A 17,545-nucleotide genomic window follows, 5' to 3' on the forward strand; every position below is an offset into this window, starting at 1 on the left:
CTGTGCCAACCTTTTCATGTATTGCTTGCAGGGGGCTTTCCTGGGGTCCATAAGTGTTCAGCCCCTGGTTTGGTTTACATAAATTCATGACATCTTTGCCATATGGACTCATGGTGAGGCTGATATGTTAAAATTTCTGGAATCTTTAAATACCTTCTCCCAATTAAATTTCATATGGTCCTACTACAAATCCCATGCCACTTTCCTTTATGTTGATCTCTTCTTCACTGAAGGCCACTTCTGTCCACTTTAAACCTACTGACAAACAACAGTACTTAACATTTTGCAATCCTTTCCATGTCAAACGTTCCCTCCCATACAGTCTTGGGTTCGAGGCAGACATATTTGTTTGGATGCAGACTCCACAGCAATACACCACTCTCACCTCAGCCTTCACTGGTCATGATTACCTCACCAGTCTAGTTCAAAAGCAGATCTCCTGGGCCATCACATCCAATCCCTGGTACTACTGATCCAGCCCAAAAATCAACTTCAGAGCACACTACTTTTCACTCAATATTATCCTGGTCTGAAACACATTAGTGATCTACTTCGATGAGGCTATGACTTCCTAAAATCATGCCCTGAAATGAGATTCATTCTGTCTTGAGATTTTGCCACGACACTCATAACAGCTTTTCCTCGCCTTCCCCATCTGCACCCATCTTCCTACCCCATGGCTCCTCCCCCTGTGACAGTCCTCACTGCAAGACTTGGCCTATGCATGCTCCTAACTCTACCTACACCAGCCCTGTAAGTAACAAAACATATACTGTCAAAGGGAGAGTCACCTGTGAAACGACATGTCATGTATCAGCTGTTATGTAAACACTGTTTGGCCTTTTAGATCAGCATGAGTACCACTAAATTATCAGTTAGGATGTATGAGTGTAGGTGGAGGCTATATACTGGCAACATACAATATTCTGTTGCAGAAAACATGACAGTCGTGACGTAAGTACGTGTTTCTGGATTTTCCCCTAGACACCAGTTCCTCAGAACTCCACAGATGGGAACTAGCACTGCAACATGTCCTTGGTTCTTACCACCTGCCTGTCCTTAATTTACGTTAATTTCTGAGTCTCAGCATTTCTTCACAGTAGCTACTCCTTTCTTCACTCCGTATTAGTTTTCTACATCTTTCATTTTCTAACCCATCTGTTTTTCGATGTCCCCCTCCTACAACGCGCTCAGCTTTTTACTCTTATTAACTCATACATGATGTTTTAGCAGTAATCCCTGTCTTGCATATTACCCTGTCTTCCACCTTCAAGCTCTCGGCTTTTCAAATCTTCTCTGATGCAATCCCCCAACAATCAGTCTTTCCTTCTCTGTCTGGTAAGTCCCCCACACCGGTGGTTCTGGGTGACTTTTCTGAAACATATCCCTTTTCCTAAACCCTCCAGTCCTTGTTCTGCACCCTTCTTCCTTCCCCTTCTGCCAGGAGGAGGAGCCACTGGCTCTGAAAGGTTGCATAAGTATAAGCTTCTTTATGTGCTTGTTCTGCTGCCACTTGATGAGTAGATTTAATCTATCTAATTTATTATTCTTTTACTCACATACCTCCCTGGATCATTGTTCTTTATAAAAACTTGATTAATCGAATCATGCAACCTATTAACTGAAGCATACTTTACAGATTTATTAGCTGTGAAATTATTGAATAATTTGAATGACGTATTTTTTCAGACAGAATGGCACAACAAACCTGTGTTGTCATAGTTTTAGACAATAAATTAAAAATACTTTCAGTTAAGCCAAGTACAAAATACTTTCATCATTTTATTGAAAAGGCTACTATTTCAGTACTAAAAAATTCAAAAATGAAATATTAGACTTGCATGCAAATGTAATATAACAGCAAGTGTCACATTTAATCTTGAACATGGTTTCACAATGAAAATGGTGAGTATGAAAAAAAGTTTTACTGTGCTTTCTTCCAAACATATCAATTTTTCTTGTTGTTACATCAGTCATTCTTGTTGACATGAATGGTTGAGATGATAATATAGCTTGCATTTTGCCAAGGTATTCATGCACAGTAGCTTTAAAACTGAATAATCTAGAAGTGACATCCAGTGAGTAAGCTGTAAACTTTTGTTTTAAATTCTTGTATGTTCTTATTTATATTTTTCTTCAGCTGAGAACCTTTTTAAAACTTCTTGTCTCGTTCTTGTTGTTCTTCTCAAGTGCTGGTTGTCACTTTTTTTTATGTCATTTCTCATTATAACATAACCAGAAATCATCCTATTTGATATTATTTAAGATTTTAATTTCAGGGCTTCAGAGGTTTGAAATACATGCCGCCGCCCCGCCCCGCCCCCCCCCCCCCCCCCATCTTAGGTTCAGTTCTAGAATAGCATCTTAAATTAAGAATAATATATTTCCAGATAATAGGTTGCCTTCATAGAACAATTATAACATGGAAAACACTGTTGTTTGATGAACTGTTGTACCAAAAGCATACAAAACAGACAGTTATAGAGCAGTTTCGTTTACATAACAGCAACATCCAGACTTGTAATGTGATTTACTGTGTTGCAAACTATATCCATGTAAGCTTTATCTATTTGTGTGCTTTCCTCAAACTAACTGTTGCCTTTCTGTTATTGTTAACCAGACTTCTTTCCATAGGTTGTCTGTAACCAACCCCATAGTTGGTAGTTACGTATTGCACATTAAACACAAAGTAAGTGTAGTCACATGGAAAAAGTCACTTGCGTAACAGTTTGTGAAAGTATAAGTGTAGGGCTGCATGCTGTGATTTAAAGGTGTGTAATTAACACCAACTGAATTTTATGTCAGTGCTTGATAGAGCTTGACGAAAATACCAAATAGGAACTTGAAGAAAGTGTTCCCTGTTTAATAAGGTGTGTAATTGTCTACTACCTTATCTGTTCGTTGCTTGAAGTAACTCATTAAGCATATTTTGGTTAATAGCATAGGATTTGTCCCATAAGTGTTGGTGTTAGCTAATATTCTTCAAAATATGACTTAATGGGCTGCCATTTCTCCACAGATGTTCAGACACTTCATTGAAAGTGTCCAGATATTACTGATCTTCCCGCATATGTGACGAGCCCTGATCCTCTAAGTTTATGCTCTTCCGCGTATAATTTTCCTTTCAATATTTTTTTTGCAATCATAATCCATAGTGGAACACACCTTCATGTCTACTGTGCCCTTTATTAGCTCATGTGAACCTTTTTGGTTGTTTTGGTTGGGGAGAAGTGTTTGCTGCTCACAGCTTACCTTTCTTCCCTGGATCATACTTAAAAATCCAAGTTTTGTCCCTGATTATCACACTGTCCAAAATGTTTGCTCTGCAAATATATCAGTTGTTTGAATAAGATGATTCTCGGTATTATGCAGCAGCATTATAATGACATGGCTTAACACCTAGATGGATTTTATTCAAATTGACATTGGTTGGGCAAGCTTATGCTCTTGTTTCAGTACTTGGCAACAGCAAATTATCATGTCTTATTCCTTCTGCTTGTCTGACAAAACTTTAGACATCAACTTTGCTCACACCTTTTAAATTTTCATATCATTGGCAACAATTGAATGCACAGTGGGTTTCACTGAATTTAAATCTTGTGCTGTCAGCTGAACACTTCATCAGCAGTTGCAGTGTAGGTGTCTTAAATTTGACATAATACATTGCTGAAGATGTAAGGAGACATCCAGGGTATTGTTGATCTTTGACTCTTCCTGACTCATTTATTGAATTATTTACTTCATTCATAAACATGTTTTCTAAATGTGGATTTGTTCTTGTAAACCTCATGGATGAAATCGAAATTTCTGTAACAGATTTGTTTAATGTTATCCAATTTGACAACACAGTATCGTGGCTGTCGGCAGAAGCACGGAAAACATTTTCACTCCGGCATGCTTTGCACACTTCGGAAACTAGGGAGTAACTGAGCCAAATCTTATAGCTCTGTGACATCTGTTGTTATCAACCCCCCTGTAGAAACTACACTTTACCTTTTCTGATCTACTGTTAAGTTTTAAGTTTCTAGTCACTTTGTCGATTCTAGAATATTTTGAGAACTGGGTGGAATCCACACAGTGAAAAGAAGTAAGACTCCTGCCTGCAGCACCTGAAGCAACTGAATAATTCATTCATCAAAATATTGTGTACAAAAACCTATTCATCAGCTAAACCCAGAATGAGAAAACATACTGTAAATTAGAAAACAGGCCACATGCAAGTAGGACTCATACACTGAGGGTTCCACACAAACGTAATGATGTATGCATATACAATTCATCCGTACAGGGAATCGAGAATCTCAGTGATTTTTGTCTGTTATCAAGTGAAAATCTCTACAGTAGTTCCAGACAAACAAAAAGAAATGACCAGGGGACTTTGGTTCATGTAGGAAGAGAGAGAAGATGTATTAAAACATTTTTGTTTACTTACTAAAACATGACTATAACTTACATTATATGTTTGTGTGCAATAATGTTTGTCTGTTATGCTTTTGACAGATGATAAATGTAGTGTACATTCAAATGGCAAAAGATATTTTTATGTGATATACTTACAATTTAACAAGTTTCAGATTTTTTCCTTTACTTGTACTGTGAAACCTTGCTTCTCACCAAATGTCATGATTCTGGGTTAACGGGAGGGATCCTGTAGGTTTTGATGATTGAATTTTAAATATCAAACAATGGAACATAAATGGCCCATCTTTTGATTGAAGCGACTTATGAGCTTAAAATTTTTACACCTCCAAGGACCTTAAATCTTACATGAATTTGAACTTGTTATGCGCGCGTGCCCACACACATGCGCCCCCCCCCCCCCCCCCCCCCCACACACACACACACACACATCTCAGGCTGCCAGGGCCAGACTCATTATTCCACCATAGATTTCCCATTGTTCTATAAATTTGGTTGGACTTCATATGTCTACCCATTGTTGAGAAAAAAGGTTCTTAACAGTTAGGTAGATAGACAGACAAACAACAAAGCGATCCTATAAGGGTTCCATTTCTAAAGATTGAGGTATGGAAGCCTAACAGTAAAGGAATTGCAGGGTTCTGATGTTTGACAAACTGTTTACAGAAACAAGACATCTGATGAACATTTTTGTAGATGTACACCACTGCTTCAGAACCAGAGTTGCACTACACTTTTATGTTCATGTGTCACCATTTTCCCCACATGATGAGTGCCTTATTGACCTATCCGAGTTAAAAATTTTAGTTGAAAGTCCATGCTTTTCAACTACTGATTTTATTTTGTGCTAGTAATTTCATCTATTCCTGTTTTTACCACTTCTTTAATCAGGATCAGTCAAATGATGCTTTTGTTGTCTTGTCTTTCTGTTTCTACTAAACTGCACTGTTATTTTTACAGTCAGTTTTCGTTATCCATTTTGCTTCCTACAAAGAAAGGACTTTGTTTGAGGTATTTTTACGCTGTATTACTGCGTAATATGATAGCGTTGATCTGAAGATTTACGGTGAAGGAAGTGCTGTAGCCTGGGCTCTCATGTTGCTAGATCTCATTACAGCAGAAATGATTGTTACCAGGATGTGTTATTACAAATAGGGTTTAATTATTAGTGACATGATAAATTTGATGATTTATTCATCGTGCTGTCCTTTGTATAGTCGCTATTTCCTGGATTTGCTTGGACTCTTATCATTCCACCCTTGAGCATTTTCCTGATGCGACATGTGCCAAACAGAATCATTAATCAAAAATGTTGTCGACAAGTAGCTTCTACTAAATTACAAAACATATGTATTTAATAGAGGCATGCTATACAATTATGAGTTTTATATGATCATGATTGTCATTTACTGCCCTTTGTTCTTGGGACAGGTCTCATGCAGTGCTAGAAGTGATATTGGTCAGCTAAGCTTGTAACAGGCAGTTGATGACAGTGGCAGAGCAGTAGACACAAAATTAAAACATGCTTCAAGCCTTTAACATCACCACCTCCCATTAATGAATTAAATTTACGTAGAATAATTGAGGAATGAAAGTATTAACTTTATTTAAATTCTGACTAGAAGTAATTAACATTGATTGCAACGTTAAAGAAAACTGGGGCTTCTTTTCATGAAATGTAGTTTCTTTGATTCTATTATGAATGTGTTCTTAAATTATTAAACAATTTCAGTAGCAACTTTAAAGTAGCTGTGACCCACAATTAGCTTGGGAGGCAGTTCTTTTGGTAATCTGTACATTGACCATGAAATTTAATGCTCTTTCCTTTCAGAAAATAGTATTTGATTTATAATCGAACTTTGTAACATAAAAATGATTGCAGGATCTATCATGACTTAAAGACAAAAGATAGCTGTGTGTGAAATGGCATATGAAAATTATGTGAACTAAAAGAAAGCTTTGTTACTTAATTATTCCACAATTATTAATCTTGTAAGAAATGGGTTGGCACTTTAAATGAAATAAAAAATTAGTTTAACAATATATTTTCAAAGTAATTGACACATACCACTTACATTTGGTCATTATTGTGACTAATCGTTAGTTATGATGGAAAAACAAAAGCAAGTATTGTCTGTTAACATAGTACTTTTATATAATTCCTATAAATCTAATTATTCCCGGAATCTGATTAAACATTTATTCTACACATAAGAACTAAAGGTAAACACTCAGCTAAAGTAATATCAGATCAAAGCTAGTGCAATTCAGAATCGAGTGAGTTAACAAAGCGAGTGAGCAAAATAAGCAAAAACTGAAATCGAGGACCCTTGTACAATGCTTTATATAATCCCTTATGTCGACGGGCCATTTAGAGTAATAAAATTCAAGGAAAAATTTGTCCAGTTCTGCTGCTGTGACATATGTCTACACAGTGTAGTTAATGTCTGGTACTGTCAACCTTAAAATTTACTTACGTACTTACTACATGCTGTAGTTCCTTCCAGACTTCCTGAGACCAGCTGCAAAGTGTTTGAATTTTGAATAGACATAGTGAGCGTTGATGAAATGACACAATTTCAGATATTTTATATGTCTCATACATATATGATTTTATGTATACAGACTGAAACGGTGAGTGAAAATTTGTATAAAGGCTGGGAAATGCATCTGGGTATCCTGATTTCTAGGCAGGTGCGTTAGTCACTACGCCGCCTTGGCTCAGCGATTCATGTTTAATGCTGGGGTACTATTGCAGAACAGGGAGAGCATTGGCAATTCTCTTCATCTGTAAGAGTAAATTTAAAGTAGACTGATGCGGCAGTGAGAAGTTGGATCAAGAAGGGAGGCATGCCACGCTAGTTCGAGCAGTTGTGTGAACTGCTGTGCCAAAGCGGCTTAGTGGCTAACACACTTGCCTTGTACTCAGGTTCAGTCAAGACATACACATTTGGCTCTATCAGTCTATTGTCTGTTTTTCCCCTTACTTTTGTCTGCTTTCTTCCTTTCATTTTCAGTTCTGTAGTCTATTAAGGTGCTGCTTTCATCCCCCCCCCCCCCCTTTTTTTTTCCAGTGAAATTTCACTCATTCAATGAATGTGTCCTCAGGATTTTGTCATAGAAGAACTTTGCTACATGTCATCCCAGTGCTATCTTGATTCAGATGGTCCCTTACTTTTCAAACACTGGTAATCTTTTAGCCTATAGTTGTATGGCTTATTACAATATGCTGTGCGTGGTTTTCACAGTTCCTCCATTGTACCCTCAGGGTTAATACATTGAAATTAAAATTTGTCCCACCCTGTTGCTTCAAGTAATTGTTTCCATAACTTTGGCTTGAAGTGTGTCGTTATGATTTAAAATGTATATGTACATATGTACGTTGCATGGTGAGGGATACTTCATACTAGTATTAGTTGATTTCTGTTATATTCCATATGAGTATGTTGTGAAGTGAAGTGAAATATAACAAACTATAAGAGACAGGAATGCCATCATCTGTTGACCATAAACCGAATGAGGTGGCATAGTGGTTAGCACACTGGACGCACATTCATGAGGATGAAGTTCAAACACATGTCCAATGATCCTGATTTAGTTTTTCCATGATTTTCCTAAATCACTTCAGGCATATGCCAGGATGGTTCCTTTGAAAAGGCATAGCCGATTTCCTTCCCCAATCTCATGGGACCAGTGACTTCATTGTTTGGTCCCCTCCCACAAACCGACAAACTGATCTCTTGACCAAAAATTGTGTAAATTGCCTCCGTCCATAAATGTATTTCTGTGAATTTTGTCAAATATTTTTCCGCAATAAAATATTTGTCTCAAATTTGTTATCATTGTACATCAGCTATAGACAACAGTACTTCAACAAGTACCAGTTTTAATTTGAAAATACTGATTACTATAACCAGTCACATTTATTTTTTCCCCAATACACATTTATGATGATTATATACCTCCATCATTAGGGAGATTTGTTACAGTTGTTATGGCATAGATGCTATATATATATAGATGACAGTGTAAATGTCTTAGACCTTACCAGAGTAATTAATGCCGATTTAAAGTTTATCTGAAACCCACCACAAAACACACTATGATCCTCAAAGTACACAAAATGCCAACATTTAAGTACATGATTAACATAGTAGTCTAACCATCACTATCTGAAGTTAAATTTAAATAAGAGTTGGAGACACTAAAGCAGCCATTAGAAATGTCAATAGCAGCTCCATTGTACACACATCGAAACACTCAATAATAACAAAGCATCCACAGCACAGAAATTCATGGGGTAAGACCTTTCAAACAATCCATTTTCTGGAAAATATTTCGTGTGGTATTGCCAATATCCTTTACCATAAAGGCATTAATATATATTTCACCACTGAGAACAAGATAGAGCAGAAATTATCTCATAGCAGCAACACAAGTAACTCGCTACTCTGTAAAGGCATGTACAAAATTGAATATTCTAGCTGTTTGACCTGTGTAGAAGCAGATGCAGTTCAAACATTCAATTGATCTTCTGATATGCCTGTCAAGACTTGCTTGTTCATTCAGATCTCCTCCTTCTATAGTGATATCATCCTTTTGATCACTTCTTTTTACCAGGTTGATGTAATATTTCTGAGACATCCATTCAGTCTTTTTCTCTACATGTGAAAATACCATGCCACATCATGGTTTAGAACCTATGTTGAACTGGAATTCCCCATGTAAAAATAAATAAATAAATATAATAGAGGGAAACATTCCACGTGGGAAAAATATGTCTAAAAACACAGATGATGTGACTTACCGAACGAAAGTGCTGGCAGGTCGATAGACACACAAACACAAACATACACACGAAATTCAAGCTTTCGCAACAAACTGTTGCCTCATCAGGAAAGAGGGAAGGAGAGGTAAAGATGAAAGGATGTGGGTTTTAAGGGAGAGGGTAAGAAGTCATTCCAATCCCGGGAGCAGAAAGACTTACCTTAGGGGGAAAAAAGGACAGGTATACACTCGCTCGCGCGCGCACACACACACACACACACACACACACACACACACACACACATATCCATCTGCACATACACAGACACAAGCAGACATTTACGCAAAAAATGACTGCTTGTGTCTGTGTATGTGCGGATGGATGTGTGTGTGTGTGTGTGTGTGTGTGTGTGTGTGTGTGCGCGCGCGCGAGTGTGTACCCGTCCTTTTTTCCCCCTAAGGTAAGTCTTTCTGCTCCCGGGATTGGAATGACTCCTTGCCCTCTCCCTTAAAACCCACATCCTTTCGTCTTTCCCTCTCCTTCCCTCTTTCCTGATGAGGCAACAGTTTGTTGCGAAAGCTTGAATTTCGTGTGTATGTTTGTGTTTGTTTGTGTGTCTATCGACCTGTCAGCACTTTCGTTCGGTAAGTCACATCATCTGTGTTTTTAGATATAAATAAATAAATATGTAGATCCTGGTGGGAAAATCCAGTGAAATCAATAGCTGGCTGTGTACAAAATTGTTATGCGTTGCCAAGTAGGCCAGTGGAGTTTTGAAAATTAGGGAACAAACTTTTCCATTAATTTTAGAAGCTTTGCAACTGTACTCGCATATTGGTATATTTTTTAAAAAATATTCACCTTTACTGATACATAAAGTGCCAGTTTTTTTCTCTGATATTCCAAACTGAGCCTCTGCCTAAGTAAAACTGCATAGCGAATATGGAATTATTATGCTTAAAATGAATTACAATTGAAGGTTAATAGGAATTTGTTTGTATCAATGGCTTTCTTCCTCTCTTCTAGTATGAAAGCTTATAACCTGTGAGGATATGCATATACCAGTAACATGATTGATTAATGACATTAAAAAATCTCTATTTTATAAAGAAACTGGTGGTGCTACTCAGCTAAAGAATGAGAGAGCTTAATTTGGTAAAAAATATCACAGAACTAATAAACTGAATAAAATATCAGGAATACAGTTTTCTTAATGTATTTAGATTATACGTCAAGTTAGTATTAGTAATCTTGTCATTCAAATTTTTTCAGAACGGGGTACCTCTGAGGAACTCCTGACTGGTGAAGTGACTTTAGTTCCTTCTCCAGCACTTGTAAAAACTGAAACTTCTGGCTTCCCAGTGGTGCAGTCAAGTGGAGGAGGCAGCACAGACGCAGATAGTGGTGGCACAGGGCGCAGTGCTGATAGCTCCCTACGCACTGGAGGGCAGGAACCTAGCACTGACTCGGAGCCACGGAATGGATCCCATGATAGCACTGATGATGATCCATTATCCATTGTAAGTTTTAATTAATGCTTCATACCAGTTGTGAGAACTCACAGGCCACCTCCTTCATCTTTCTCGCTCCTAGTTTCACAACAATTGGGCCTCTTTTGGCCTGGGATATGAGTGAACTTCACTTTCTTTCTAATGTTCTCCAATCTGTGTCATCTCTCGCCAAAAAGGAACTAATAATTCTGAAAGCTACGATAGTTTCTTGTGCCTCATACAGGGTTATTTTTCTGAATAGGGAAAAACTACAGGAAACTATCCCTGAGAGGGTAAGGAGAAACTCAGTCACATGGATATACGGCTGGAATTGCATCCAGAGGGATGTACACACACTTGAAAGTGGAGAGGAAAGACCTGAAATTGTCAGTTATTGAAACCTCACATGAGGACATGCTAGGCATGAAGGAATTTTCTGTTTGCACTGGCATTTCGGCTTCACACTCAAGAGCTCAGTAATGTTGTCCATGATGGTGTCATGCTCACACATCAGTACTGGGACCATCCACTTCAATTTTGTTGCCAACTCACTCTGCTGTCAATGGTGTGTCATGGAGTGCAGTGCTGAGAGATGACGGACCTATATACCAGCCAGGAACAAGCCGACATGGTCTTTTACTAAATTTCAATAGGCAAGTGACAGTGGACAGATGGCAGCAAGACTATACTGTGAAAAGTATCCCTCCTGATGGCTGCTGCACCATACACTGTTTACAACAGTGTTTCATCGCTTGTGCATGAGAGACTTGTGTATGGGAATGGGTAATTGTGCAAGATTGGTGCTCCCAGTACAGATGCTACACTTGGAGGGACAGGTGTTGAATACTGTAAAGCATGACTCCAGTATCTGCACCAGGCAGGAGGCCCATCAGCATGGGGAAAGCCAGATGACCATGTGATACATTCTCCACAACTACTGCCACTATCGTCATCAGTTACAACGAATGCGGGGCTCATTACCTATGAGCTTCAGAAAGTATTCTATATTCTGACAATCCACAGCTGTTGAAGGCATAATGTTAAGTATTCTGGTAACAGCTGGTAAAATTGTTGTTTTATTGTTTCACGACTGGTTTCGTTCATTTTCACGACCCACATCTTTGTCACCCTTCATTTGCCAATGTAATGTGTAGAATATTCATTGAATAAAATATCTTGGCTAGGAGAGATGGGTACATCTATGACCTTTTAATTAGAGAATATTCACTGAATAATGTATTTTAACTAGGAGACATATGTACACACCTATGACCTTTTAAATTTGTTGCACCAGATGATGCGGCTTTAGACCATGAAACCACTTGTGTATAAAAAAGCAATAATTTTACCAACTGTGAGCGGAATTCTTCTTATCATCGAGACCGACAGACGTGTCAACATGACACTGATTTTGTCATTGGTTTGTCATACAGGCCACACAGTGGTGGTATTTTTGTCAGTGATTATTACATGATGTAGCTCCAGATCATTTCTGCATTTCTGTGGAGAGGCATCTCAACAACATCTACCTTGGACATTGGATTGGACGAGGCGGTCCAGTTACATGGCCCACCCACTCGCCAGACCTCAGTCATTTAGATTTCTACCTGTGGGGCACATGGACAAAGTTGTCTATGCAGACCACATCCTGGAGATGTAGATTCTGGGGAAAAAAAAAAAAAACATTCATGCTGCCTGCGACACCTTTCGGTTGCAGGATAGCACTTTCGAATGAGTGCATCAGCTGTTGCTTGTCGTATTCATGCATGCTTAGAGTCCCATGGTGGCTACTTCAGATTCCTTGTCTAATGATGATCAAATCACAGCATGTCGTACTGTGCATTGTATTGTACTGTACAGACATGATGAATTAATGTAGCAAAGATATCATGCACATCCGGCCACATGTTCATGTAACCTATTTTGCTCCTTATCCTTGTGAAGGATACAGTTTCCTGCAGTTTATTGCCATTTACCAAATTCATCTTGTATATGTGTATCTACAGAACTAAGAATTCCAGCAGCAGGAGGTAAGTAAATTTCCCACAGTTTGTTGCCATTTATCAAAATCTCTTTGTATGTGTGTATCTGCAAAACTAAGAATTCCAGCTGCAAAAGGTAAGTAATGGCTGCCCAATCTGTCTCAGTTTTGTAGTTTTGTTGAGTGAATATTCCCTACCAGTATAAAAAAATTAAAACAAGGATAATGGAATGCACTCAGATTAAGTTAGGTGATGCTGAAGGAATTATGAGGGAATGAGACATTGAAACAAGTAGCTATACTGTTTACAGAACAAAATAGAGGAGACGGTGGCAGAAGTATAGATGATATAAAAAGTCACACTGACAGTAGCAAGAACAACTTTCCTGAAATACAAAAAAAATGTTAACCTGTTATATACATTTATCTGGAGTGCAGTTTCATACAAAAGCGAACTGTGGACTATAAACAATACGAACAAGAAGAGAATATAATGTTTTGGAATGTGGCGCTGCCAAAAATGCTGAAAATTAGATAACTAATGAAATGATACTGAATTGAATCAGAGAGAGAAGAAATTGATTAAAAGAGGTGACTCGTTTCTAGTACAAATCATAAGGCATCAAGGAATAGTTTGATAATGTGGTGAAATGTGGGGGTTAAAAATTTTAGGCGTAGACCCAAGATTGGCTACAGTAAGCAGTTAGAAGTGGATGTTATGCAGGGATTAAGGGCATAGCACAGAATTGAAAATTTTTGAGAACTGCAGCAAAGCCATCTTTAGACAGAATACAATAACAAGAAAAAATTTGATCATTCTTTCAGCTGGAAAATTTATTCAGTTATTGTTGAAAAAGTAATTCATGTTTTTAAAGAAATTATGCCCTGTTTTGTATTTTATTCTGTACTAATCCCCATTGTTTATTCCTTGACATATGAGAGAACATTTCTACACTGCCATACTACTTCTATCACGTGTTCGTTGCTGACTTAGCAAAAGTTTGGTGACTCTAAGGGTATTCATCTCTTTGTTGCTGAAACAGCAGCAAATTAATGATTGCAAGGGGTATTCACCTCTTTGTTAGGTGCACCACACTGAGAAAGGAAAGTTTTGTGCATTTTAGGTGCAAGTGTTACTATCAGTGCATCGTTCAGTGAAAAATAATACTTAATGGCTTTGATAAAATTGGAAGTGAATTTTAACTTTTGGCTGGTCTTTGTTTTAATTCTTTCAAGTGTTTGAAACAAGTTATTTTGATCAGATTTAAGCTTCAAAATACATTCTGTGTATTCGTATTCACAGAACAGGTGATAAGGAATGCTGTGAATGTTTTATTGCATCACTAGTTGAAACTATCACTAGGAAAAAATGTGAAGAACATATCATATATGAAATGTTGATGATATTCTAGACAAGCATTTGAATAATGCGAACTGGGAGCGATGTCATGACTGAAGGGCAGGTGGTCTATTAGTTACAAATGTAAACACTGAACCACATCCCCAGTTCATGCTGTGGTGTGCGGACGTGTGTTGTGTTGGTGGATTTACGGTTTCCCACACTGTCGATGTTAGTTGGCACATCTCTGACTGATGAACATTTTGCAGTACATGTCAGCAGTATTGTTGAGCTACATTTCACAAAATCAACTGAAAGAACATCCAATTTATCTCAAGAGATGATAGCATTCATATTTTGATTCAAGTAAGTAGACTGTTGGAATGTTATGTTTTGTGAAACTGAATGATGTGTCTGCATTGATTGTTATGTTGAGGATACTCCATTTACATATAATAAACACATCTTGCTGCTCCTAAAAAATTTTCAGCGATTACAAAATTGGCTTAGATTTGTAAAGAACTTGGCAGTATGAACCTAGTTGGACTTTGTGTGTGCTGATTTAGTTGAGAAAGATGTCCTAAAGCCATTGCATTATCTTCAGAGGCAAGCTGGCCCACAACCGTTGTAACTGGTCCTTGATATGCTGGTTACTGGCTGTGGGACAGAGTTGACCTCTGAGCTGAAACTTTAAGTTTCATTTCATTTCCTCCTTCCCTTCTGTATACTTCACATTTTTTTGTCAGCCAGTGTATGTGTATAGATTCTTGATAGTGGGGAGTTTTGAACGTGAACAAAATATAAGCTTAGGCAGGGTTATAAGATATTCCTGAGCAATTGAGGTATCTCTTTATTTTTTAAAAAAATCTGTTCATTGAAAGTAGTCAGGTTAATCTCTAAAGCCATTGTAAATTTCAATTTATACAAGTTTATCTAGAAGTTGCCTTTTTTACTCTTATGTAGAATGCTCCTTAACGCTTTTGCTACTGTGCGCACTTATACGTGTCCTGCTACACCATTCCCCAGTTGTTGTGGACATGTACGCTTGCCACTTGGGTTTTCCTACAGTGCTGTGGATGTCTGAATGCATCCTGAGACACCGACCTCTCATTGCTGTGGACAAGTTGCTATCATATATTGGGGAATAAAAATGTTTCGAGTATTTGTCATACTACATATGTGTGTGATTGCATGCTAACATTTGCAAAAAAAATCTTGTTTTGGTATCTTGAATTGTTTGAGATATGAAGATTGTCACGACCACACGATTAGCGATGCACAAGGATGTGAATGGGTGCATCACGTGTGACCATCCTTTGGATATAAAACCAAATTAGTCGAAAACTGAAAGAGATTTTCTTCTGCTCTGAGTTTTAAATAAAATTTCGATATCTTACTTCCATTTCACTCACTGCAATGTATGAGCTGTATGTCAGCTATACAGAAATTTTACAGGAAGTGCTCTTACCTCTGCAAAAACTTTACAGTTTCGTACATTGTTTTAGTTAATTTGATGCAGCACAGTTTGTACAGCATATAATAAAAAGAAATTCAGTCCTTTATCAAGCAAATATATCAGACTGTAAGATGTGAAAAAAATCAGATTTTTTTTTTTTTTTTTTTTTCCTCACAATAATTTTCTTAAAAATGGGTGATAAGTCTTTCACAGAAGCCGGCTAGTCCCTGCGGCCATGTCACACCTGAGCGTCCATCGGATATGAAATTCAGTAACTCGAGAACGAAGTGAGATATTGTTCTGCTCTCAATTTTAAATAAAATTTCAACATCTTGTTTATATATTATTACCCTGCAATGTAGGAGTTAAAACCAACCATATGCAAAGTTTACTCGTTCCCTTTTTACCCCTGCAAAGTCTTTAAAATTTTGTGCAACTTTTTACTTAATTTGATGCAGCGCAGTAATTATGACAGATAATGAAAAGAAATTTAGTTCTTTATCAGTTGAAGATATTGGACTGTAAGATGTGCAAAAATCAATTTTTCTTCACCTGATAGTTTTTTAAAAATCGGGTGATAAGTATTTCATATCAGCCAGTACACCATCTCTCACCATTGGCTCCAGCATTTGGAGAGCAGTACAGCCATAACGAGAGCTACCTCACCATGGAATGCAAAGAGCAGGTCTGTAGCAGTGAAAGAGTTGAACTGTCAGTTTCTTTCATGTTATGCTTGCTTGAACAAAGATGGTAAGTAAATGTATAATTTCTTTCTCTGGTATTGTTACATTCCATCCTGGATTTCCCATTGTTTGATATAATTACATTACACTATATCCCCATGATGATCAGTGGGATACACCAAGCTGCATATGCATTCAAACCAAAGTCTTTTAGGGCAAATCAGAAGGCAGCTGCCCCTGTGGTGGAAACGTAATTGCAGAACTATGAAGCTTTCAGCTATAGAGAACCTTTCAGCATTTTGAGGTATATGTGCTAAAGTAATACAAATCATTAAGAAGAGGAAGAAATGATTATGACAGGAGGTGGGAGTGATTAACGAATGAGAAGTTCCTCTGGACTTAGGAAACAATCAGCAGAACTTCCTAACACTAGCAGTGCAGACATTACCTGGGCAGTAGCAGAACTTTGTTACTGTGACTGCTGTACTACTATGGACCAAGCCACAAAGAGTTTCTTGAGAAAGGCAGATGGAATTTAATTTGTGGTAGTGAAGAATATAATTGTGGCCTCCCCATGTAGGAGCAAGAGATGATCTGAGCTCCTGGACATAGTTACTGGCAGTGAATAGGTCCAATATAGCATGGCAAGAACTTCCTTCATAGCCACTCAAATGAAATCCTCGTTGCTCTTTGTATTAATATTCGACAGTTACCCCATTATTGGAGGGAGATGATTTCCCTTCATGAAACCAAGAGTGAACTGAATTCACCCAACATTTTATCACAATATTGTGCTTGTTAGCTGCATAGAGAAGCCCTGGGAGCATTTGCTGAGCTAGTGACTAAAATGACTAACTTCGGTTCTTGAAACCGAAAGTTCCCTTGTTATCACCTGTGTGTGTCAGGCAGATTTTCAGTAACTGATAACCTGACAGTACTGAAGAAGCTATACAGTAGACCTTCGTATGTGGTGAACACATGTTGAGTGGAGGCTTAACATCGTAAGGGAACTTAATGACTGGAGGTTCCCCCCCCCCCCCCTCCCCCCCCCTCCCCCTGTATATTCAGTCAACTCCTGCGCTGTGTCAGAACTGTGCAGCCTACAAGTGTCCACATAACTAGCCCTATTAAAACTTTCAGGCACCAGCCCATCCCAGTAGATGAGAAAATTGAGGGGGAAGAAAAACTAAACAAAAAAAAATGAATAAAATGAAATTGATAATTACTTGCAGAGAGCTGCAGTAGAATTCCATCCAAGCTCTCAGAACAACACAAATTCCTAGAAACACTATAGATGCAACTATGTGGCCAGTAAGTAATTGTATGCTTGATTGAATTACTAATTCTGCCTTCCAGCACTATAGCACACCTTTGATTAAATAGATCTTATTTGGTTTAAGATTATTCAT

At 37.9% G+C, this 17,545-nt stretch overlaps 1 protein-coding gene across 1 annotated transcript in view; it reads left to right on the forward strand.

The window, feature by feature from the left end:
- The window catches only part of LOC124613723 (longitudinals lacking protein, isoforms H/M/V-like), a gene marked incomplete at its 3' end in the record, with an annotated part of 232,414 nt that overhangs the window by 91,341 nt on the left and 123,528 nt on the right, over positions 1 to 17,545 (forward strand). The window contains exon 5 of the mRNA XM_047142443.1: positions 10,460 to 10,707. Coding sequence (XP_046998399.1) covers positions 10,460 to 10,707 — 248 coding nt within the window. The remainder of the gene's footprint in view (positions 1 to 10,459; positions 10,708 to 17,545) is intronic.

The sequence above is a fragment of the Schistocerca americana genome, chromosome 4 (genome assembly GCF_021461395.2).
Source record: "Schistocerca americana isolate TAMUIC-IGC-003095 chromosome 4, iqSchAmer2.1, whole genome shotgun sequence".
Classification (NCBI taxonomy): Eukaryota; Metazoa; Arthropoda; class Insecta; order Orthoptera; family Acrididae; genus Schistocerca; species Schistocerca americana.